The sequence below is a fragment of the Galleria mellonella genome, unplaced genomic scaffold (genome assembly GCF_026898425.1).
Source record: "Galleria mellonella isolate WM207_F2 unplaced genomic scaffold, CSIRO_AGI_GalMel_v1 utg172, whole genome shotgun sequence".
NCBI lineage: Eukaryota > Metazoa > Arthropoda > Insecta > Lepidoptera > Pyralidae > Galleria > Galleria mellonella.
In genome coordinates, this window is record NW_026442015.1 from 4,369,038 (window position 1) to 4,396,085 (window position 27,048).

Below are 27,048 nucleotides of genomic sequence, written 5' to 3' on the forward strand. Positions count from 1 at the left end.
CAAACAAACAAATTCAAATACATATTTACAATAATCTGATTGATACAATAAAACCACTGATTATCCAATTGAAGCAGGCATTATTTCATTCATAGTTTCAAGACATCTATTTACTATTTTATTAACATAAATATAACACATACCTTCTCATAAGAGCTCTCGATTTGGGCAATGTTTCCGGACTCTCTTTAAAGAGGAACCTTCTAATGCCCAACACGTACGACTCGATATACGCGTCCCAGTCAATGTTTCTCACGTTGAAGTCGAAAATCCTACGATCTTCTACGGAGAGGGCCGCGCAGAGGGCCTGCACGTTGTCATCGGCGAAGGCCCATTGACGAGTAGTGAAGTACTCGAGGCAAGCAGCGGCTTTAGCTAATTTATTCTGCACTCGGACCATCCTGAAATTTTGTTTAATTCAATCAAGCTATGACCTTGTGTACAGACAAAAGTTGTTTATTAAATCCTCTTTCGCATGAAGCTCTTAATAATGCTGTTTTTTTTTTATTATTTTTCGGCATAACCTCGGCATAAATTATGTAGGTATAACACCTTATTCTTTAGGAATGGCAACGCATGAAAAATATCATGGGTGACACAGAATACTCTGTTATGTCCATGGTACAGTTCATGTTTATAGGCAACGGATCACTTTCCATTTAGTGAGCCATCAGCTTGTTTGCCATTCTAAGTCGCATTAAAAAGAAGTTGGAGCCAATTAGGCAAAAAATTTACAGGCAACATACACTTTCTCCCTGAATTTTAGGATTGTTAAAGCAAGACCAATTATATTTGGTACTATCATATTTCTATAACTACCAGTCATTTTCTTGCTCTTATCCCAATTATATCAATTTTGGAGTTTTTATCCATATTACCCGAATTTGGACTTCAGTTTTACGACTGACATCCTGTCTGCGCATATAAACTCCAATACCAACAACAATCCGCAACAAAAAAGTTCCATCATAACCAACTGGACGAATGGCACTTTCTCCCACGCACAACCATGCTTTGAAATCAACTTCCAGTAATAGTATCGCCGAACTAATACGACATCGTAGCTTTTAAGAAAAGTGACTAATCCTTTAATAATATAATTTTGTAATAATATAATTCCTTTTAAAAAGCCAGCAGCAAACCTGCAATTCCTCTGATGCTCATGGGTGATGGTAGTCACTTACCATCAAGTGAGCACTCATGCTTATTTGCTCCTGTTTTATAAAAAAAAAAACTATTTCAAAGTTTTAAAGTTGCCACGAACAATATAGAATAGCATCTGAAATTCTAAATTGGCAGGTGCTTAATCCTTATAATAGTTACATCAAATACTAACACAGGTTTGTTTCCCGTGGACCTCGCTGCCAGGTCCATTATGAAAGCCGGCACGCGATGTTGTAACAACGACAGAGTGTTGTGCTTCAACCTGTTGCTGGTAATATCGCCGCCAGGATACCATACCACTTCGCCTGCAAATGACATTATAAAACAATTTAGGATTGTGTTCCAGGACGACAAGAATCTGAATTGTAGCAAAAGTACCATACCACAGCAGTCGTAAACTTTCTCTCCCTATTGAGAAGTTTTGCCAGTAGTTGCCACGCTTGGCAAATGCAGTTAGGTTTGGTGGCATCATCATCATCATATCAACCGTTAACTGTCCACTGAAGAACATAAGGTTTGTTAGTAGTTGCCACGCTTGGCAGTCAAGTTGGCAACCGCAGTTAGGCTTTGGTGATATTTCAAGAATAACACTGCTGCCCATCCTTCGACCATTAAGTTCACTTAGTCGCCTCTTATGACACTCATGGATGGAGGTCTGGCCTATTCTATGCTGAGATTCTATGATGAAGTTATATGGAACAAATGCAATAATAAACCATGTTGTTACAAAATTGGTCTGAGCCGACTGTAGAAGATATTGGGTAACATATATGCTCTTTTGACTTATTCACGGAATTTTCGTAGCTTAATAATTTAAATCTAAACGTGTAACAACTTAGTCACCCAAATTTTAATATATTTGGTGATATCACATTAAAATTTATATACATATATCAATGATCAAAAGTGACCCAAGAATTCAAAAGTTTCAAAAAGGTTCTTGTGTGTTAATTTTAACTTTATGAAAGTTTTTAGTAATAAATCCCTCGACTGTTTCCTTAATTTCGAGGACACAATTGGGCTTATTTGAAATACAAATGCAGACAAACAGATTTATCTAATGATCATGACAGACCAACTCTTCTTCTGTCTACATTAATATTTCCATTTCTGAATTTGGCATCTGTTTTATTATCTTTTTACATGTGATCCTCTGTCTCTGATTTGTTTATGTTTTTATGATATATTTTTTTATTATTTCAGCCATTAGCTGTCCACTGTTGGACATAAGCCTTCCCCATAAGGAAGTTCTGCCAGTAGTTACCACACTTGGCAGGCGGGTTGGCAACCGCAGTTGAAAACCGCGGATAGGCTTTTACACATGTTTTAAGAGGAACGCTGCTGCCCATCCCTCGCCCTTTATGGTAATAGTAATCTAATATATGTACTTACTAAACGGATGTTTCCGCATATATTTAAAGCTAGTTCTGACAAAACTCTGCCACGTGATCGGGTTCTGTTGGCCGGTACAGCAGTTGTAAACCACAACGCCTTCACCTCTGGAAATTAAAACAACACCAACGTCAATATCAGACAGTATATTTTAGTATCTTTCATAAACTTTCAAAGTTAGTTTTGTTTACGTTTAATTTTTATTTGTGCTTATCTACAAGTGTTTAAAACACTTGTAGATTAGCATATTTTTTTTTTTTGATGGGTGAAAATAGTATGGTAACCCTGCCTGCGCTAACGATATACGTTAGCGGAGCACCAGTGAAGGGTGATAGATGAGAATGAAAACAGGCCAGTTAGCCCATCATGATGAATTCATCAGGAATTAACCATGATAGTTTCCAGGGGGAACCGCGTGGAGGTTGACCTGGTTAGGTATATTGCTAGCAATAAGATTCTCAGTCTCCATTACTAACAATTCCTTTCCCCCCTGTTTTAATATATTGCAATGCATTTCAGGCATTATTTATTGATCAAATCAAATCGGTGAAATGGGCCAAACGACTATCTTTCAATAATTTCCAAGCTTGACATTTATACCACAGGTTCTGTTCAATGACTTTTTATTGCGCTGTTATTCAACTTGGAAATATTTTCGCAACGAGAATTTGGTACTGGAATTCGAGTTGCAAGCGTACAAATAATCAGAAATGGAATATTTAATTACTTGAGCATTATTAGGTACAATCTCAATGGATTAGCAACCTTTGTTTGATTTTTAGATATTAGTAATTATTTGTCTGCAAATTCATAATTTTTAAATATTATTATTTTTATTATGTTAACTCTTAACTGCCCATTGCTGAACATAGGTCTCCCCATAAGGGGGGGACGTTTTGCCGATAGTTGCTATGCTTGGCAGGCGGGTTGGCAACCACATTTAACTTACTAATCACAGATTAACTTAAAACATCGAAATTAGAGATATGATAGAAAATAATCCAATAGTATTCTCTGACTGACAACAACAAATAATTTTTATTGTTAAAAATTTCGTAAGTACATATAATATTATAATGTTAGAGTAACCGGATTGATTTACTCGACTCAACACACGTATATCACTTCATTTGTTTTACCACAAAAAAAAATTATATCCAAAAATATCCAGAACAGGATTTCTATGTTTAGCAAACTTCATCCTAATACTTACAGTCGTTAAGCCTTACGATGATTGACTAAAAACACTCAAATTGTCATATTTGTTCAAATGCGATTTTTATTTATATATTTATTTATACTTTTACACATTAAAATATATTTACATAAAGGATTTGGTCTGATATCTACCAAAATAAACAGAGAGAGAGAATATTATTATTATTATTATTATATGAAACAAAATACAAGATAATGATAGAAAGAGTTCAGAGGAAATTTGATGTTCTATATGTTTACGGCTACTATCCTTATTTGTACCCATCACTGTTCGTATCCGGTATGGTAGGTCTAGTTTCGCTCTTAGTGCGATTTGATGAACTAAAAGTTGCTCAACGGCGGAATGTCATATTTGTTCAACGCTGCATGCGATTGCGATTTTTATTTATATATTTTTTTATACTATTTCTCTGCTCATTCTCACATTGCTAAGATATATATTTAATTACAAAAGGTATATTTTTAAATTGTTGTACAAAATTTGTAAGTTTGTGAAATAAAACTTTGGCTCACTACACGTTTTGGGAAACTGTAAGTGTAGTGAGAAATTTTCAAATAAATAAATAAATAAATAAATAAATAAATAAATTGATCTAACAAAAACAATTTGTAAATTAAATATATCTCATCAATTCAACTATATTTATTTATTTATTAATTATTTGTTATTATTTATTTATTTATTAAAATATACAACTCACCGTCTCAAATGTGTTCGCCACGCGCATACAATCATCAAGTTGATCACAGTGTCCACTGGTACCAGGTCCGCCACCCGCTTACCGGTGCCCAGCATCGTCCGGAACACCCCCTTGCCGACAGCAGCTATGATCCCGTTTGGGCCGTTCCAATTGTCCACCCATCCTTTGACCGGCTCTCGAACAGATGAGAGCACTGTAACGATATCCAAGAAGTTATTACATTAAAATTTCCATTATTTAAAAAAATATTGATTGATTAAAAGAAAATTAATATTCGCAATTTGGGTTTCGAACAGTTAACATTAGGCTCCGAGCAGCGATTTTATAATGTACCGGAAAACGCCTCGTTTACAGGTGAAACACGTGTCGCAAAATGTGCGTGAACAAAATGGTAGTCGGAGATTGATAGTTAATATGGAAAGTTGAGGAACCTCTGGTAGTTATAGTGGCTGTCAATCTTCGGCTGTTGGTAGTCACGCACATACTAATGGTAACGGCATTAAACAAAATAATTCTAAAAATAAAAAAAATACCCAAACTTGATAAGAAGTAATAATTTTCAATATTTATTTATTTGAACTGAAAAATATCAGTGAAACTGAATCGTGCATATGAACACCATCGCGACGATATTCTCTATCTGGTCAACCATTTTCATCACATTAAAAAAGCTTTTGATCAGAAAGGGAGATATTTCGCCCTCACCTATGAGTAATACTTTACAATTATTTATTTAAACTTTAATGTACAGTGAAACTATGTACAAAGACTTAAACCGGACGGTGAATATACTATAAACGATATAATTAGACTATATATAATATATATAATTACATGTAAACATACAATATATTAAATAAATAAATATAATATATAAATAAATTTTACTATAACAAACAATTAACTGTATTAGAAAAGCAAATTAACAATCTATGACTCAAACAGAGTAACCAGCAAAATTGAGTATGGTCCTAAAATGTTGATTTAATAGACATATCCAATATCTTACCGATGGAAGGTCTGACGATGGCCACTGGTAAATTTCCGCATTCCTTTATAAGCATATCTTCTGCTAGAGCCTTCGTAAACGTGTACGTGTTAGGCCTGTCACCTGTAAATAAAGAAGATATCATTTTAAAACTTATTGCTACACATGAAAAACACCATTGCTAATTAGAGTTTTGTATGACTCTCCGAGGGATGGGCCTAGCGTCCCTCTTAAAATATCTCCAAAGTCTAACTGCAGTTGCCAATCCGCCGGCCAAGTGTGGCAACTACTGACAAAACCCACCAAGGTGGTATGCTTATGTTCAGCAGTGGACAGTTAAAAACTGGTATGATGATTATGACTCTTTTCGATTCACAATGTCATTGGTAGAGATCTCTCTCTTATAGAATTATACTTTTGTTGTATCACTACAGTCCGTTTGACAGTAAATGGTTACATTCAGATGGCTGCAACTTCAACAGATGATAAAGTATACATAGCCTACCCTGAAGAAAGACATTAATAAGCCCTTTTTGAAGAACCTGATACTGTAGCTTTAAGGGAAAAATTCCTATGAAGTGTGTCTGTATTTTTTTAATTATTTCACAAAAGAGTAAAAAAGAAACCAATATGGCTGCTATTAAATTTATAAAAAGCTTTAACTGAGGACTAAACTAACCGACTAGATCTGGCGTAATTCTATCCACCAATTCATCAGGGAGGGTCTGGACAAGTGTGACGACGTGTTCTGGATGAGCTGGCGGTGCGTACACCGTCTCTTCAACGCGTTCTCTCTCACAATTGCAATATGCTGTTGAAACGTGGACTAGAGCCTGAAAACGGTAGATTGTTAAACTCAATACATGTATCATACTTTTAATATCTTGGATAGAATTTTCAAAATAAATACAATTGTCTACAATTACTTTTAAATCGACAAATTTTAGGTATGCATTAATTTCCAGATGTAAACACTCTGACTGCAACGTAAATGGGTCGCTAATTTGGACCATTTTGCAGGAAAGACATGATCTGATCAATCTCAAAACAGAAAAAACTTGAAAAGGTAAAGGGAAAGTCTTTGCTCAACATTGCGACTTAAGACGATGTTTAAAAATCGTCTATGGTATTAATAACATTTATAACCTTAACTGCTTTTAATAAAACCAGACGAATTAAATAAATACCTCCAAACCCAGCATGCGGTGACACAGTTGTACTAGTTGTTGGGTGCCCAGCATATTGATTGTAACTGAAAGCTTCAACTTCTCGTCAAACTTTACTGTGGCTGCAGAATGAAATACTACCGACACCTGAAAGAAAAAAATATATGAAGAACCTGATAAACCTCAACCTTGGCCAACCCACAGATAATATAATATTAGGCCCTCTTTTCATTTAAGAATTTCCTTTTGTCGCTGCAACTAATTCATGCATCTTCTTCCAGCCAGTTCTATCCCATGCCAAGGATATAACCTCCCTAAACATGACACCTAGTGTTTCTTTTATCTGTCCCATGTAGTTATTCCTCGGTCTTCCTATTTCTCTTTTGCCCTCTATTTTCCTTCTACTTTGCTCTTAAAAAAATCGTCATGGTATAATTATATCATCGTATAAGGTGGCCCAGCATTTTGCCTCTTCTATTCTCTATTATTTTAATTAATGTTCTTTTCTCGTTCACTCTTTTCAGGACTTCCTCATTCGTTACTTTTTATTATTTTATTAGTTTATATTATTAGGTCCACTTAACTAGAAATTATTAATTTATTACTGTACATTATATAGTACTATTACTTATTGTATTTATGTATGTATGTTGCTTGTTTACCACATTTGTGATGTAACAAAATTACCAATTACTACTGTAATAGAGATTGAACCATTACTACCAATATATTCTAATCAGGTCTACCTATCTATCTATTTAAGAGCTGCGCTCTTGTCGGTGGAGCTTTTGCCACTCACTACAATTTTCAGCGAGTCTCTTCACCTCTTGATACGGCACGACACCTTCCTTGATTTGCCTGATGTAACTATATCTCGGTCTCCCTCTCCCCCTCCTTCCTTCTATCTTACCTTCTATTATAATGTTCATAAGTTTGTCGTGTCGTATCAAGTGTCCCAACATTTTTCCCCTTCTGTCCTCAATAGTTCTAATAATTTGTCTTTTTTCCTTAACCCTAAGCAGGACCTCCTCATTGCTAATTCGATCCTCGACACAGTATCCTCTTAAAACCATCGTGATTAATATTCAATTCAATGACTTTATTTCTTCCTCATCTATCATCTTTCTGTGATACCTTGGCAGTATATACCAATAGCGCAGGGAGGTTCTATTATAATTCCATTTTCTTTTCATTAAAAAAGCTATCTATCTTGTTTTCATTTCTGTCATAATGATTTGTTAAACTAATCTGTCATATTGGTACCTTTTGACATAACATGGCCTGGTCCGCTGCACTGATGCCGAGCTCCGGCTCCGTGATGTCACCTACTATGGGCACTATCTTGTTCAACTCTTGTGGCCGCTCTTTCCTCAAAGTCTCGAACAACTGGGAAAATATTTTTAATTTTTTAATACTGAATGACAAACAAATTGATAGCTTATTGGCATTGGCAGTGCTTTCTGTTTCCAATAGACTTAACATCATGAATGATTAAGATTGTGTTCCAAAAATATATATAATTATGACGTAACTCCAGGATGCTGTAAGAAGCAACTACGAGAACAAACAATATTGTATTGTATTGTAAAAATCTTTATTGTACATAAGTCAGATTAAATACTAGTAAATGATTTAGTATACAATGGCGGACTTATCCCATAAAGGGATCTCTTACAGTTTTGAGAAGCTGAAAGAAAACTGTAGAATGTATAAGGGTAATAACCGTAAAATTAAAGATAAACTAAATAATACCAAGTAAAAAAAAAAATTGAATATATAACACAATAAAAACAGCTCTATATACCTACATATGTAAATAATAAAAGTAAATTAATAATAATATATTAATATAGAAGTAGAAACGCCGTGTGGTCCCGACATAGAATGGGACACCCTTTCTTTTCTCGTGGGTGTCATAAGAGCCGACTAAGGGAACTTAATGGTTGAGGTGAATGAATGAATGGTAAATGAGAATGGATGGGTACTAGTGTCTCTCTTAAAACATCACCAAAACCTAACTGCGGTTGTCAACCCTTCTACCAAGCGTGGCAACTACTGGCAAAACATGTAAAGATGTTGATCAGTGGACAGTTCAGGATGTATATAGAAATTACTACTACTACTAGAATAAACTTGTCATTTCCAATGGAAACAAATTGTTACCTTATAAGGTAGGTTTTTTTACAACACAGGGCAAACGAGCATGCAGCTCACCTGATGGTAAGTGACTACCGCCACCTATGATCACCCACAACACACAAAAAGGAATATGCTCTTTTCTTGAAGGTTATGATGTTGTATCGGTCGGTAGGTTTTTTTGTTTGATAGATGAAAATGGAATGGTAACCCCGCCCGCGCTAACGGTATACGCCGGCGGGGCACCAGTGAAGGGTGATCGATGAAAATGAAAACAGACCAATTAGCCTATTATGATGAATTCATCAGGAATTAACCATGATAGTTTCTAGGGGGAACCGCGTGGAAGTCGACCTGATTAGGTATATTGCTAGCAATAGGATTCTCAGTCTCCATTACTAACAATATGGCTACGTACATGGTAATCAACATACGGATAATTGTGTAAACTCGATTAACTATCTGATGAGGTGGGTTTACAGTTAACAACTCTAAGGTCCTTCCCACTATACACATTTTCGTAAATATTCTTATTAATTTATGCGTAAGGCCGACAAAGAACTTGCAAAGAGTAAAAGTGGACCAGGATATTATAAATAGTTTAAGAGATAAGAGAAGAAAAAAATATTTAGGTAATTACTCTCATAGGGACCTAGATCCCCCAGATACAAGACGCTGGGGGACCTAGGTCCCCACAAGAGTAATTACGTTAATATTTTTTTATATATATTTTTTTATAATTATATTTTATTATGTATTTATGTTTTACATTAATTGTTGGCAGATAGAAAATCTGTTAGATGATAGTAAGCCAGACACGAGCAAAACTGAGATGTTTTATTTAAAAAAATAATTTAATTAAGGCACTATATAGACCGTAGTCATTGACCGTGACATAAAAAATTAACATGTTCTGTATCCAAATAAGTAAAAAAAAAAACACGTAATAATTTGAATATTATGTAATATACTGAAATAATTATCCTACTATTTATTAATTATATAATAAAAACTAAAATCTATGTCCTTCTTGTGAATTTTATTTTAGGATATATTGGAACGTTTATTACAGTTTTGAAATAATTATTATAGTAATATATTATACTTATATGTTATAATAATAAGGAAAAATGTTTAGTTTGTTTTTATATTAACAATTTTATTTACTATTTGGCCTTCCAACTGGATACTAAAATTAATACCGGTTTTTAGTATTTTTTTTATTTGATGTACCAACTATTTACTTTATGCTTAAAATTTAAACAAAATTTGAATTTCTAATGTACCATTATTTTATTCATTAAAACATGCTCGTATAGTTTTCTTTTTGTATATAAATATTGGGTAAATGCGTGGAATCCAAACTCCCTCACAAGTCTAGATGCGTAAGTTAAAAAATCAAATGTTGTTAAGGATTAAGTACACAGTTAAGTACACGGTAATCAACTTACCGGTAGCTGTGTAAACTCAGTGAGTTACCTGATGAGGTAGTTACAATTATATACCGGTGATTCTGTAAACTCGGTGAGTTACCTACAAACAGTTAAGTACACGGTAATAAACTCACCAATGACTCTGTAAACTCAGTGAGTTACCTGATGAGGTAGTCACAATTAAGTACATACATAGTAATCTACATACCGGTGATTCTGTAAACTCGATGAGTTACCAGATGAGATACAAACAGTTAAGTACACGGTAATAAACTCACCAATGACTGTGTAAACTCAGTGAGTTACCTAATGAGGTAGTCACAATTAAGTACATACATAGTAATCTATATACCGGTGTATCTGTAAACTCGGTGAGTTACCTGATGAGATACAAACCGTTAAATACACGGTAATAAACTCACTAATGACTGACTGTGTAAACTCAGTGAGTTACCTGATGAGGTAATTACAATTATGTACATGGTGAGTCTGTGCACTCAGCGAGTTACCTGATGAGATAGAAACCGTTAAGTACATGATAATCAACTCACCGGTGACTGTGTGAGCTCGGTGAGTCGCGAGGCAACATCCTGTCCACGTTTTGGCCGCATGAGCAAATATATTTTCTTGATCTTCGGACAACTCCTCAGAAGTTTTTCGACTAATACCTGTAAAACAAAATGCCCATATACAATCACAAGTCTCACTCTAGGCATATTTGATATATTGTATTAAAAAATATAGTAATAATATGAGTTATTACAAATAATGTGATCAAAGGCGACCTTATTTCTAACAGAGATGTCTAAATGATAGATAAATCAAAACACATATAAAAATCGTAATTGGTCCCTGTGCGTACATGGAAAATATATAAGTAAAACTATTAAGATTGGAGGGGGGCGGCTTTATAATTGCAGTAGAACCCAAAACATAAATTTTTAGAACTTTTGTCTGTTTTTCTGTACGTTTGTGCACGCTAATCTCAAAAACGGCTTAACCGATTTGATTGCGGTTTTCACTAATGCATTGCGGTTTGCTCTACTTAACATTTAGTGTTTGTTTTATTATAATCACAAAGAATCACATATAAAATGCTATAAAATAACCGATCAGTTTATTTAGTTTTAACCTTTTTTACTATATGTATTGATTATCAAAAATCCTGTAAAATATATATTTAGATCCGGTTAAAACTACATTTACACTTAAAATTAATATAGAACTTACAGGCAAATAAACTCAATCGATTAAAACTGGTTCAGAATTGACGAAACTATCGTGTACATACACAAAAAATATATAGAGAGACATTGAAAACATCCGCTTTTTTGAGTCTTTTAAAAATAATTACATCTCAATTTATTGCTTTGCTGTCAAACAAACAAACCAAGTAGTTTTTGAGCATAACCAGAAACTATTGTATTATAATATTTTATCCACAAATAATAACGACTGGGGGGAAGGGGATTGTTAGCAATGGAGACTGGGAATCCCATTGCTAGCAATATACCCAACCAGGTCGACCTCCTCGCTATCGTGGTTAATTCCTGATGAATTCGTCATGATGGGCTAACTGGCCTGTTTTCATTCTCATCTATCACCCTTCACTGGTACTCCGCCAGCGTATTCCGTTCGCGCAGGCGGGGTTACCGTTACCATACCATTTTCACCCATAAAAAAAATAACGATTTCAATTTTTATAAAATTATTAGAAGTGTGTGTACATACATACATACATATAAAATAACATTAGTTCACACATTCAATCATCATTCATTTATCATCAAATTCGGGTCAAAAATTGACGAATATAATTATTTTCAACCGATTTCAAAAAGGTATTGTTTTTTATAACTAACATAACTTCGTCATTTATAAACCGATATGAAATTTTATCAAAATTAGTTCAGTAGTTTAGTTTTTAAATCAAAATTTTTCTACGATTTTATACATACATATATACATACATATACATCCATACATACATTAACAACAATAAGTTAATAACAATGTTAGCAAAGGCGAACTTATCTCTAAAAGAGATTTCTTCCAGTCATTTTATATTACTAATGTAAGGTATATATAATAATTACAATGAGATCACGCAATGAGTGCATGGCTCATGATTTCAATTGATCACCACGCGTCGTCTATAAACAAAGATTCCGTCAGTTAACTAAACGTCTACTATCTACCTAAAATCTATCGTTGGGGGAAAATGATTGTTCAACTAGAGGGAGACTTTGTACAAATGTCGGTTGTTTGGGCGCCTCTGTCCCAATCGTGTTTCTACCGTGAAGCAGTTGTGTTCGCATGGCTGTGTTTCGGTTTGAAGGGTAGGATATGGCAATGAATTTACAGAGTAAAGAGGAAAAACACCTGAATCCTCAGGAATGGCAACGCATGGAGATATTATATCATGGGCGAAACAGTATACTCTGTTATGTCCATGGTATGGCTCATGTTTATAGGCTACTGATCACTTTCCATCAGGTGGGTTGTCAGCTTGTATGCCATTCTAAGTTGCATAAAAAACTGATGGCCCATAACATAAACATCAAAAATAAATGATATTATGAAATAAAAGATTTTCCTTTGATTACTTCTTTCATTTCATACACTGTATAAATATTTCACTGGATTGACAAGTCTGCTATAGGCAATAAATATTGTTTATAAAAACAAATAACCAAAAAAGAAGTAAACGAAACGTTCCTAAGTCAAATAATGTAATAAACACGAATTGTAACATTTTATTTTCGAAACATGACGCGAATTTAATGTTACATTAATTAATTAATTTTAAATTAAGTAAACAGTATTTATCTGATTGAAATCTTAATATATTCAAATATTAAGATTTTAATTAGATAAATAATATTATTTTATTATTGTTTTTTTTTTTGCCAGTAGTTTCCACGCTTGGCAAGCAGGTTGGCTTTGGTGGTGTTTGAAGAAGTACGCTGCTGCCCATCCCTCGATCATTAAGCTCCCTTAATCGCCTCTTATGACACCCACAGGAAAAGGGATGGCCCATTCTACACCGGGATTACACCGCACTTTATGGTCTTCATCATCATCATAAAAGCTTTTAACTGTCCACTGCTGAACATAAGTTTTTACAGTAGTTGCCACGCTTGGCAGGTGAATTGACAACCGCAGTTAGGTTTGGAGATATTACAAGAGGGATGCTGCTGACCATCCCTCGCCCTCTCTTAGTCGCCTCTTACGTCACCCATGGGAAAGGAAGAGGGGACCAATTCTATGCCGGGACCACACAGGACCGCACTTCATGATTTAGTCTAATTATTTGGAAATATTTTTAATGATACATTAAAACTTGTTACTGTTGTTGGATTGGTTAGAAATTTTACAGAGAGAAGCCCGTCCTTGCTAACAAGTTGGTAAACTAATCGCTTTATCTTTTTTCACAAGTGCAGTAAAAAAAACTCTTGTACCCTTCTACAATAATATTGTTATACTCGACCGGTTTCACCATTTAAGGCAAGTGCCGTGTTTTTTTTTTAAATATCAATACTTTATTTGTGTGTGTACAAAGTTCCAGAAAATATCGACAATGGTGTCTATTAACACAATAATTAATAAATGTCTATTTACGGCATTGTGACCTTGAAGAGCATATGCCTTTTTAAAAGGGCGGCAGCACACATGCAATGCCTCTAGTGTTGCGGGTACTCATAGGCGGCGGTAGTCAATTACCATCAGGTGAGCCGCATACTAGTTTACCCCATAAAAAAAAGTAAAAAGAAGTATCGAATTAAAATTGAATCCGATAAGACTACTATCTACGTCAAGCAACTACAGACAAATCTGCCCGTGTGTGTGGGGGGGGGGGGTTTAATGGGTAATATCAGTATCGGTATACACTGGATGAAACTGAGATGAAAGCAGATCAGTTAGCCCATCTTGACGAATACAACTATAATTAACCACGATTGTTTCCAGGGGGAACCACTGGGAGGTCAACCTGACAGGGTATATTGCTAGTAATGAAACTATTTGACCCCAATATTAACAATCCTTTCCCCCCGGGGGAAAGAGATTGTTACCTATGGAGTTTCACAGCCCCATTGTTAGCAATATGCCCTATTCGATAAACAACTCTTGTTGAATTCGTCACGATGGGCTAACTGACCTGCTTCATCCTTATCTATAATCCTTCACTGGTGGGGTTACTATTTCATTATCACACATAAAAAAAAAAAAAAAACTGCCCTTATGGGGAAGACTTATCTTCAGCAGTGAACAATTAACGACTGATATATGATTTGATAAAGTTTAGATCTTTTTTTTCAATTTTATACAGAGCTTACGTAGTATTAGACGTAACTTAGATGCTGTGTTAAAAAAGTACATACCTTTCCCATAAAACCAGTGCCCCCTGTTACAAAAACCGACTTGTCCGCGTAGAACTCGGCAACTGGCACGTACTCCTGGCTCCCGAAGTGGCTGCCTCCGACACAGGACGCCATCTTCTCCAATTGTGGTACAAAATAAACGTCTCGAGTAGATCAGACCATTAATTGGACAATATTACACGTGCTGGGTGGGTGGTTTTGCTCAATGTTCGGTGGATTTTAGTATGTCGCCTCTAACATGGTCGGTGACATCTGTAACAAAAAAAAAACAATTACTTTAATCTATTTATTATCAATTACATTATAGCACATTTAAATAGAATTTACTGTAAACAAACGAATAATTTGCCTGACCACAAGACAGTTTGCTGAATCAATAATAATGGAAATAACAAAAAGGGTTATTAATTGTTTAAATACATTCAAATGTTTCATTCAACTGTTTTCATGTTTCTGGTTTGAAGGGTGGGATATGGCGTGAATTTACAGGGTACAGAGGAATAACATCTGAGTCCTCAGGAATGGCAACGCATGGGGGTATCATGGACGAAACAGTATACTCTGTTATATCCATGGTACGGCTCATGTCTATAGGCGACGGTTACCACTTTCCATCAGGTGGGCTGTCAGCTTGATTGCCATTCTAAGTTGTATAAAAAAAAAAACTTGTTAACGATATCTAATATTTATTTTAATTATTTATTTAATATAGACAACCTGGCATCATTTTTGTTAATAAGTGTAGTTAAAAACTATGTTAATACTTAATTACTAATAATTATCTAGTCCTCTCGACAAACATTCTCACGAGAAGACTATCTAATTTATTTATAAACATGTTCAGGATATTGTTATCACTCCCGCATATTCTATGTAAGAACAAAGCTGTCTTTACGCGAAATACAAAACTAATAATTAAAAAAAACTAATTTAATTAAAAAAAATATCTAGGCTAGATATAAAACGTATCTTTTATATACATTCAGGGCCCAGATATGGGTACTCTGGGTTGGGCACCCGGATGCCTGTTTCCTCAAAACATAGGATGTTATGGTCAATCTATGTCCCAGATTTTATTCAAATTCTTTCAACGGTAGAACCGTGGTTGTGTAATATACAAACGTCTTAAGAAACTTTCACATTTATATTGGTAGTTATGTATACTTTTACACGGATTAGTGTAATTCGCCTCGGTAAATACGTACTATTCGATTTTTTAAAGAGCATAGTGGAAGGAAAAATCGAGGGCAAAAGAGGAAGGGGAAGACCGAAGAATAAGTACATGAGACAGATAAAAAAAAAACATTAGGTGTCATGTCGTATAGGGAGATCAAAGATATAGCCTGAGATAGAGCTGGCTGGAAGAAGATGCAAGAATTAGTTGCACCGAGAAGAGGAAACTTTTAAATGAAAAGGAAAAAACACGTACTACTGTTACCTTCTTCTTGTACTACTGTTCTCCTTCTATAAAGCTGCAATATTAGTACTTTAGCGTTTTATTTTAAGGGTTAAAATAAAGAGTACGTTTTTAATAGAAAGGTTACATGTTCCATATATTATGTTATACTATTTTCCTTGAGACAAATTATTCATTAGATCATTTCATAAATTTTGAGTGTTAATCGATAGCTAAATCTCATATGAAACCTATACGAAAAATACAACTTTCTCGATAGCGCTGTTTTGTTTTAATTTTTATGCGATTTAGAATGGCAAAAACTGACGATCCACACGGTAGAAAGTGAACCATTGCCTATAAACATGATTATTACCGTGAACAACAAATAATAGATTGTGATTTTTAATTCTCCTCACGCATTGCCACGAGGCCTTAGGTTATATGTCTCCGTAATTAGTAATTCCACTGGCATATCCCAAGCTTCAAACTGAAACTCATTCTTGCAAACACAGCTATTTAACGGCAGAAATGCGAGTGAAGTCTCTTTCTGGTATTTTCTCTTGGTTGTTTTATAAGTACTTTGATAATTAGTTCACTATATATAGAAAAGAAAAGGAACTTAATGATCGAGGGATGGGCAAGAGCATCATTCTTGAAATATCACCAAAGCCTAACTGAATTTACGAAACCCATCTGCTAAGTGTAGTAACTACTTGCAAAACTCCCCCAAGAGTGGACAATTCGCGGCTGATATGTATGATATGTATGACAATGATAATGTAGAGAAGATATTTACCCACACATCCTCATTTTTCACTAAAACATATTCACATCAGAGTAGTAAAAAAATAGTCCATTAAAATTACCAAACGTCAAAACAAATTGTGACCGAATCTCGAAGATCTCTTGCGTATTATGTTCATTGTGGACCATATAAAGTCGTGAAGTAACTCTTAGATATGCTCCAGTTTATAATAATATTACATTATACTTTTTATTTCATTGATATAAACCAAAATCGCGCGACACAGCCATGACTGATCCGTGACAATATTTTTCTTTTTTATCATGCCAGTTACTTTAGGACGAAAGAAGATTTTAAGTTCAAGCAAAAAGATCGAATTATTTAGTAATATAAAAAAATAACGGCGATTGTTTTTAAATAAAAACGTTATAGTTAGAATGTCACGGTAAATTTTCAGAGACAGAAAACGACAATAGAAAAGAGAAAAATATCTTTATTTAGAAAAAAAGCGGTGACAACTCAATCGGTAGACTGCTTGATTGTAGCTCAAGGGTCCCGAGTTCAAGTTAAAACGGAAACCTCTATGAGCCTATAATTACTATGACAAAAAGCTCTTTACTTTCACGAAACTTTTCAAAGAAACATAATCCCAAAAAGCGTTACTTTTTGGGATCACGTTTCCTTTACATCATGGATATGAATTTTCGGATGAAAATTTTGCAGGATAATTTTATGAACAATATTTAGTATTTAATGAACTAGTATAATGTATAGAATGATGATGATAATGTATAGAACGATAAAATATCAAATTCGGTTTAATTGTTTAAGAGAAATCCAGACAAAACTGAGAGAAAGCAAATAATCTAAAAAAATATTTTTTCAAAATTGTATAATACATGAATCATTATTATCAATATATCTGAGTTAACTGTTCACTGCTGAACATAAATCGTTCACTTTAAATGGGGTTTTGCCAGTAGTTGTCACACTTGACAGGCAGGTTGACAACCGCAATTAGACTTTTGGTGATTTTTTAAAGGGGACGTTGCTGCCGATCCCTTGACCATTAAGTACCCTTAGTCGCCTTCTACGACACCCACGGCAAAGAAAGGGGTGAGTCTTCTATGCTGGGACCACACGACAAATAATACATGATTATATGCAACAAAATATCATTTAATGATTTTATTAATATTTTGTATAGAAACATCATTATAATAATTTATACATAATTATTGTTCATTCTGTATACACATAGTATATGTAAAACATAAGCAAAATCATATACTTATATATTGCTTGGGCACTTCTGTCCCAATCGTTTTTCTACCGTGAAGCAGTTGTGTTTGCATAGCTGTGTTTTAGTTTGAAGAGTGTATGGCAGTAAATTTACGGAGTACAGAGGAATAACACCTGAGTCCTCAAGAATGGCAACGCATGGGAGGTATCATGGACGCAACAGTATACTCTGTTATGTCCATGGTACTGCTCATGTCTATAGGCGATGGTTACCACTTTCCATCAGGTGGACCGTCAGCTTGTTTGCCATTCGAAGTTGCATAAAAAAATAGGCAAACGGTAGATACTAATAAACGTCGATCTGACTAGATTCCAGCCTGTAAGTGTGAGTAAGTACATAATAATTTACCCTAAGCCATTTACCTGTTGCTAGGCGCATAGTAGTGGCATGAACACAAATCGCATTACAGCATTGCATACACACACACACACATACAGTACTAGAATAGAAATTCTTGCATTTACTGGTGGCATAGTTTTTGAATGGGTAACAATGGAGAGACAACACTGCCTGCACTATTGGTGCACGCTATTGGAGTACCAGTAAAAGATGATAGGTGAGAATGAAAACAGGTCATTTGCCATATAATAACGAATTTGACAAGAATTAGACATAATACAATTAAATAAATATATGTGTACTTATACACATATATGATAACAGAGATTTAAAAGAATAACTGTTGAGTTTCTCGCGGACTCTTGTCATCAGATAACAACTTTCCGATCAGTCTATTATTTTAATTAGGACGATTTAAATTTGAATATGACACAATGCAAACCACATGAATGTCGACCTAATAGAATATATTGCTAGTAATTAGCAAGCTGTTATCTTTAATTGATAATTACGAAGTGGTAACCCCGCCTGTGCTGTCGATATACACTGGCGGTGCAACAATGACAATCGACTTTTGTACAAAGTCTCCCTCTGGTAACTGCGTGGATACCGACCTAAAGGATATATTGCTAGCAATAGGACTATTTTCTTTAATAGATAATAATGAAATAGTAACCCCGCCTGCCATAAAGCAATAACTTCGCGAAATAGGTTAAAATTTAAAGTTACGAAATTTAGGGAAATAGCACCTTAGAATCGGCCTAGCTGGTTTTTGCGTGAAAGAGTAACAAATATCCACTCACCCATCCATCCTTACAAAGTTTCACGTCTATAATATTAATATTTAATAGGATAAGTTTCATTCGTGATAAATTGTTTATCGTTATGGGCCATTACCACGTGAGCATGGCATCGGCCATTTTGAACTTAAATGGGCAACGTGCACTGGAAACTTCAAAATTTAGAATTAATGTACTATGAACAGGTAATTGCAGTTATGGGTGCACCATTTGTATTTTTGTTGTATTTTGTGAAGAGAGGGCAGCGGCGGCCTTAGGGGGTAACAGGGCAATTGGCCGGGGCCTCGCTCTTGTAAGGGCCTTGCATAACAACCCAAACAAATTTTAGTGGCATGTGAGTGGCCAGTGTGTGACATTTTGTCTTGAGACAAGTCGCAAAATTTCCCGAATTAGGCATTTTAATCGCGAATGATCAAAATTACCAACACTAAAATATACAAATAAAAAAATGTAAAATAAGACATAGTTTTTTGTTTAGTAAACTATGTATATATGTGTGTTTTATTTTATTTATTTATTTATTTGTATAACTTTAACATTTCTCGTTAAACATGACAAATACCTAAATCAAACAACCAGACTTAGTTTCGCATACTTTTTACGAAAGATAAAGGGCCTCGCAAAGACCTAACGCCCGGAGCCTCACAATGGGTGCCTGATGCCATTAAGAGACTACCGACTAAACCGTCTTTCAAAAAAAGCGTTAACGCACACTTTTTATTTTCATCCGAGCAGTAAGTACTTTATATTATTCTCAATTTCGTGTATAATATAGTATATGTCATATATGTGTAAGTATATTTGTTATTTATATATATTTATTCGTTTATATATGTAATTTTAGTATGTATGTATATCAATAATTAGTAGTACCGCATTCGAGTATTCTGACACTTCCCTATGGTTGACTGGGAGAGAATGCTTTTAGCATTAATTCCGCCATGTACACATATTTGTACTAATGAATAAATAAATGGGTAAAGCCGCCGCGGAGAGAGGGACTGGCTGTAAAACCAGCGCTGTGCAGCTGTACACATTGCGCTAAGACACTCACAAGATCAGCTAAAACTGTTCCTTTTGCCTAATATGAGACACTTCTTATATATACACGCATATAATATTTTCGTTATATTGTTGTAACAATTTTTTCTGGCAATTAATATTTTCTATTCTATTTTTTATTATGGGTAAAAATGGTATGGTAACCCCTGCGCTAACGGGATACGCTGGCGGAGCACCTGTGAAGGGTGATAGATGAGAATGAAAACAGGTCAGCTAGCCCATCATGATGAATTCATCAGGAATTAACAATGATAGTTTCCAGGGAGAACCGCGAGGAGGTCGACTTGGTTGGGTATATTGCTAGCAATGGGATTCTCAGTCTCCATTACTAACAATCCCTTTCCCCCTTTCTATTCTATTAGAGCTGTTTGCTTGCCAATTTAAATTCCTGCATACTTTGTAACACGTTCAGGATATAATTTGTCACATAAACGTGTCTTAGTGTTGGTTTTTCGTATCTTATCTTGATAGACTGTGGTACTAATATTTGTTATAAATTATACTGATAAAAAAACCTTATATAAACCATTCGCTGCGGACTGACCTACATTTTTATATAAATTAAAAAAAATCTAATTTCTTTTTATGCAACATAGAATGACAATCAAGCAGACGTCCCACCTGATGGAAAGTGGTAACCGTCGCCTATAAACATAAGCAGTACCATGGACATAATAAAGTGTACTGTTTCGCCCATGGTACTCCTATGCGTTGCCATTGTTGAGGACTCAGGTGTGATTCCTCTGTACCCTGTAAATTCAGCAAAAGGATACTACATTTTCTCGAAATATTTGAGAGAATGTAGTATCTTTACATTCTATTATTAAATTTAAATTCTATAGAATAAATAAATAATATTTTAATAAGTTTTAATTCGACAGTTTATTATAATTATATTATTTTCGTGACCGCGACTAGACTACATTTAAATATAAAATATAAATTCTTTAAAAATAATATGAATTCAAATTATATATATTTATGTATCTTACTAAGATTAATATATACCCATTTGTATATTTGTTGCATTTTGTTAAGAGAGGGACTGGCTGAAAACCATCGCTGTGCAGCTGTACACATTGCACTGGGACACTCCCAGTATCAACTGCGCCAGTTCCTTTCGCCTAATATGAGACACTTCTTATATATGTAATATTTCTGTATTTTCTGCTGTTAAAATTGTGTTTTTCTGGCAATAAATATTTTCTATTCTATTCTATATATACATATACAAATATATAAGTTCCATCCCGACCATTTGGATGAGTGGCGATCCTCCACCGTACGTTTTTCAAGGCACTATCTCCTTTGAAATCAACTTTCTACAACAACTATTTAAGTTCTTTGACATTAATCAACTTTCGGATATATATATATATATATATATATATATATATATATATATATATATATATATGTACAAAAATTCATATAATTACAAGATATAGTAATAAAAGACTTCTGGACATTAATAGTTTTGATAGATGATTCGTCAGTTTATTATCAATAAAACTGGTGTAAGTATTGATACTGTATTGTAGATAATCATTCGCAGAATTTTCCATGATCCATCAATGACAGGATTGTATTATTTTGATGTAAAACCTGTCATTGATAGATTATGGAATAGTGAATTTCGAGTGGAGACATTGTAATATTACTAACATTAAAAATGTGAAAGTTTATAAACAAGTTTAGTTTTTTTTTTTTTTTTTATATGATAATCAAAAGAAAAAGATTCTCGATTCATCGCAATTCATTTAGGTAATCGCCGATTCTGAACCGATTTTAATAAATCTTAGGATAGGAAATAAAATAATGTGAGACTAACACTCTTGTGTTAGTTGAAAATATTAGTTAGTTTTTATAGAGACAACTGCTTTTTTCGAAACAAAAAGTCTAAAATTTGATTAACTTATAGACACGATTTCGAATTCTAAATTGCATTATTTTCTCTTATGTGTCTACATAATTATTATTATTATAGCTTTTTATCCACTTCCGTGGTCCCCAAAGGTAAAAGCCTCCTTCATCTTTTTCCACTTCTCCTTATCTATAGCAATACTTGGCCAGTTTTTTCCTGCTATCTTTATTATGTCATCTGTCTACATAATATCTATTACTAAAATAATAAAATTAACTAGATGTTTTTACATTGAACCAATAAATGTCAAAATAATGACTTTTAGAAATTTTGTCTGTCTGTATGTTTGTTCCGGTATCACGCAAAAACTACTGCATCAAATTAGATTCGGTTTTTACTTTTATATTCGAAAAGATCTAACTTAAACTCTGATATATAATTTATTTTGATACATCAACTAAAAGTGATCTATTTAATTGGGCTTCCTACTTCTGAAATCCACGTGTACGAAGAAGCGGGCAAGAAACGAGTATAAAATAATATTACTATTATATTACCACAGTATAAATAAATATTCAGCGTGTCCCAAAAGATTACGTGAGAATTCGAAACACATTGGTCTGTCTAAATCTAAACGTATCCATTGGATGACTGGTTGGAATTAGACTGTGGCATTCCACTGCTAGTGAGCAAAAGTTATTTAGACTGTGATATTATAGTGATATTTACCCGAGCGAATGAGAGGATAAAATCCATAGAAATAATATTACAGATCCTAAGCCCGAATATTGGATCAATGATCACTGGCCGGACGTCCGTTTCGTGACCGAACACCGCAAACAGTTCAATGACCGACCTTGACCTTATTAGGAGTTCCAGAGATGTCTCAGGCGTGTCGTCGAACAGCCTTATTTATATTATAAATGTGAAAGTTTGTTTGTCTGTTATTTCTTGGATCAGAACTTTCTTAGATTTAAAAAAATAAATAGATAAATGTTCAATTTATTGTAATTTCTTTTCAACAAATAACTATCGGAAACTAAACTAATAAAATCACAAACAAGTAGATTTTGCTTCACAAAAAACAGACTTCTAACGTGGCAAAACTGAATAAAACATAATCAGAACCATGAACCAGTTATTTTGATTTAGAAACTAAACTCCATTCAAATAAAAAAAAAATATTTATTCAAATCCGTTTATAAATCATGTAATTAAGAATTTTTATTTAGATTCAACCGACTTCAAAAAGGAGGAAGTAATCAAATCATACTTTTAACACAGATAAAAATTCTATCAAAATCAAAGTAAATTCAATAACTAGTTTTGCAATGATTAATCATTGGTGGAACAAAATTCTTATTATAATGTTAAGTATTTATTTAGCATATCAAAAAGTTCAGCAACTCTAACTTGATATTATGTGATGAATTATTAAGAATTTTTTTATATAACTGGCAAAAAAATATTTTATTTTTATTTATTTATTTATTAAAAACAAGAAATTTACAACATGAGCACATTGGTCCCCGCACTAGGCGAGCCTGTATCGCGAGAGTCCATAAGGGACTACCAAGACAAGGTGATTTACAAATATAGATCAGTGAGCCAAATGTACGGAAACAAACATATTAGAATGACATCGTTAACTATTATAACAGTGCTCCGTGAAGACATGCACGCATAATTAATAAATAATATATTCATAAATAAATTGACCTCAACAAATATAAAGATTTTAATATAAAATTATCTTGTAAATCGTTTAAAGTAAAAAAAAAAAAATAGATGGCCCCTCCTTTCACCCTGGAAAATAATCTTATGTTACCAATAATACAGTTTTAACTAAACGATGTAACATGAGAGATATTTATCTATCTATTTATCCTATTTAAGAGCCGCGCTCTTGTCGGTGGAGCTCTTGCCACTCACTACGATTTTCAGCGAGTCCCTTCACCTCTTGATACGACACGACACCAACTCCTTCCTTGATCTGTCTAATGTAACTATGTCTCAGTCTCCCTCTTCCCCTTCTTCCTTCTATCTTACCTTCTATTATAATGTAAATAAGTTCGTCGTATCGTATCAAGTGTCCCAACATTTTTCCTCTTCTGTCCTCAATAGTTCTAATGAGGAGAGAGATATTTAAGAAAGAATAATTTGAGAGATCTTAATAAGGCCAATAGAAACATTTTTTTTTATGTCTGTTTGCCTATTTGTTTGTATATTCCAGTACCACGCAAAAATTAATACACTAAATTGGATGCGGTTTTCACAGTTGTGTTCTTGAAATCTGATGTGTTTCATCTTGATACGCTATCTAAAAGTGTTCTATTTCATTGGTTTAATATTCAAACTCTAGTTTTAAATACGGCAATACTCATTGTCTATTTTTTTTTTTATTTTTGATGGGTGAATTTGGTATGGTAACCCCGCCTGCGCTATCGGGATACGCTAGCGGAGCACCAGTGAAGGGTGATAGATGAGAATGAAAACAGGCCAGTTAGCCTATCATGATGAATTCATCAGGAATTAACCATGATAGTTTCCAGGGAGAACCGCAAGAAGGTCGACCTGGTTAGGTATATTGCCAGCAATGGGATTCTCAGTCTCCATTACTAACAATACCTTTCCCCCTACTCATTGTCTATTAGGAAAGCAAAACTATTTTACAATACACAGCTTTAACTCAAACCCATAATATGATACAAATAAATGTCCATGAATAAAATACACGACAAATTTAGAAACTCATATATTATATACATACAGCATCGAGTATTAAAAGCGCAAACATTTAGTCAGCTAAATTAACATTTGGTTGACTCAGTTTGAAACTTTTTTTTTATAATAAAAACAAAACGTGCCATTTTTTTTTTTGGTGTTGCAAGCAAAAAATTCTAATAAATAGGTTACAAGTAATTAGATTAAAAATATCTCAAATCAAGTTGATTTATTAAATTTGAATTGAAAACTATTTCTTTTGATTTTATTTACTATAATAAATATTTAAAAAAAAATACAAAAAAAAATTATTGACCTGTTTTCGATGAAACTTGTATACAAATAACATGTTGGAGAAACCATATTAAAGCTCATAAAACATATAAAAAACTAAATCCTCAACATCAGAGAAATTGCAGGTGTACTGTGCTACCTTTTAAAAAGGAATATGCTCTTTTTCTGAAGGTTACAATGTAGTATCAAGTCGAAAATACTGGAAGTTGATTCCAAATCGTAAATTTTTATTCGACTTAGAAAAGTAAACAAGCTGACAGCCCACTTGATGGAAACTAATAATAGATACCTATAGATATAAACAGTACCGTGAAAATCATAGATATACTAAGACGCCCATGGTACCGCTCATGCATTGCCATTTCTGAGTACTAAGATATTTTTTTTTAATGGATGATAATGGAATGGTAGCCCCGCTTGCGCTAACGGTATACTTTGGCGGAGCACCAGTAAAGGATGATAGGTGAGAATGAAATGGCAGGTCAGTTAGCCAATCGTGAGGAATACACCTGGAATTTAGCACGATGGTTTCCAGGGGAGGACCACGTGGAGGTCGACCTGTCCGGGTATATTGTAGGCAACGGGACTGGTAGTCCACATTACTAACAATCCCCCCCCCCCAGTACTAAGATATTTAAGGTAACTTAACTTTTTGAAAAAAAAAGCAAGATCTGAGTTTCTTGCCCATTATTCTTGGCTGAAATGGCTTTCAGAATGGGCGGTGGAATTACGATAAAATGGCTATTCAAAAATATATAAATTTAGTATTATTTATTTATTCAGTCTATAGAAAAAGATAACAGCTGAGATGATGATGATGATGATGTTTACTTGAATTATAACATTTCTTTTTTTCTTCATTGTTAAATATTATTTTACAGTCGATGTTAAACTACTCTTAAAATCCTCCAATAGAAAAGGGCCTATGTTCAGCAGTGGACAGTTAATTGCTGATATGAAAATGCCGGTATAAAGATGCCGATATGAAAATGCCGATATAAAGATGCCGATATGAAAATGCCGATATAAAGATGCCGATATGAAAATGCCGATATAAAGATGCCGATATGAAAATGCCGATATGAAAATGCCGATATAAAGATGCCGATATGAAAATGCCGATATGAAAATGCCGATATAAAGATGCCGATATGAAAATGCCGATATGAAGATGCCGATATGAAAATGCCGATATAAAGATGCCGATATGAAAATGCCGATATGAAAATGCCGATATAAAGATGCCGATATGAAAATGCCGATATGAAGATGCCGATATGAAGATACCGATCCGAAGATGCCGATATAAAGATTCCGATATGAAGATGCCGATATGAAGATACCGATATGAAGATGCCGATATGAAGATACCGATATGAAGATGCCGATATGAAGATACCGATATGAAGATGCTAATGACGAATATTATAGTTTTTATTTGTAACAAATAAAAAAAAATTGTCATATTCTACACTTTAAACCGAAACACATCCACGCAAATACAGCGGCAAACGCGACAAATACAGAAGTGGCACAAACGTACCCAAGCCGTGCCCATAAAAAAGGAAACCAACCCTTTTTAATGTGGGTTAAATGGCATCACGCTCACACCATACAATCACGTGGCCCAGTACAAGTGCGTTGGTACAAACAAAACTGGGTCGTACACTTACTTTCACCGCAAGGTCAATGACTACAGAGGAGTCATCAAGTCCGTGAGACTCCTGTCTCTGCAAACACCGACTAGCATGTTTACTGAATGACTAACATCAATAAATATTTATATTATTTCAACTATTAACTAGTCGTCACTGCTGGACATAGGTATATCTCTAAAAGGGAGATTTGCCAATAGTGGCCACGATTGCCAAGCTAGTTGGCAGTCGCAGTTAGGCTCTGGTGATGTTTGAAAAGGGACGCTGCTGCTCATCCTATCTT

The 27,048-nt window shown here is 34.2% G+C and overlaps 1 protein-coding gene across 3 annotated transcripts in view; it reads right to left on the reverse strand.

The window, feature by feature from the left end:
- LOC113509269 (putative fatty acyl-CoA reductase CG5065) overlaps window positions 1-27,048 on the reverse strand; it is a 50,028-nt gene that overhangs the window by 5,785 nt on the left and 17,195 nt on the right. For all 3 annotated transcript variants that reach the window (XM_052893014.1, XM_052893013.1, XM_052893015.1), the window contains exons 2-11: window positions 14,581-14,832; window positions 10,750-10,866; window positions 7,893-8,015; window positions 6,651-6,776; window positions 6,143-6,296; window positions 5,485-5,586; window positions 4,476-4,668; window positions 2,557-2,663; window positions 1,337-1,469; window positions 144-401 (exon numbers count right to left, since the gene is read on the reverse strand). In XM_052893014.1, the coding sequence (XP_052748974.1) occupies window positions 144-401; window positions 1,337-1,469; window positions 2,557-2,663; window positions 4,476-4,668; window positions 5,485-5,586; window positions 6,143-6,296; window positions 6,651-6,776; window positions 7,893-8,015; window positions 10,750-10,866; window positions 14,581-14,694 (1,427 nt within the window). In that variant the 5' untranslated portion in view covers window positions 14,695-14,832. The remainder of the gene's footprint in view (window positions 1-143; window positions 402-1,336; window positions 1,470-2,556; window positions 2,664-4,475; window positions 4,669-5,484; window positions 5,587-6,142; window positions 6,297-6,650; window positions 6,777-7,892; window positions 8,016-10,749; window positions 10,867-14,580; window positions 14,833-27,048) is intronic.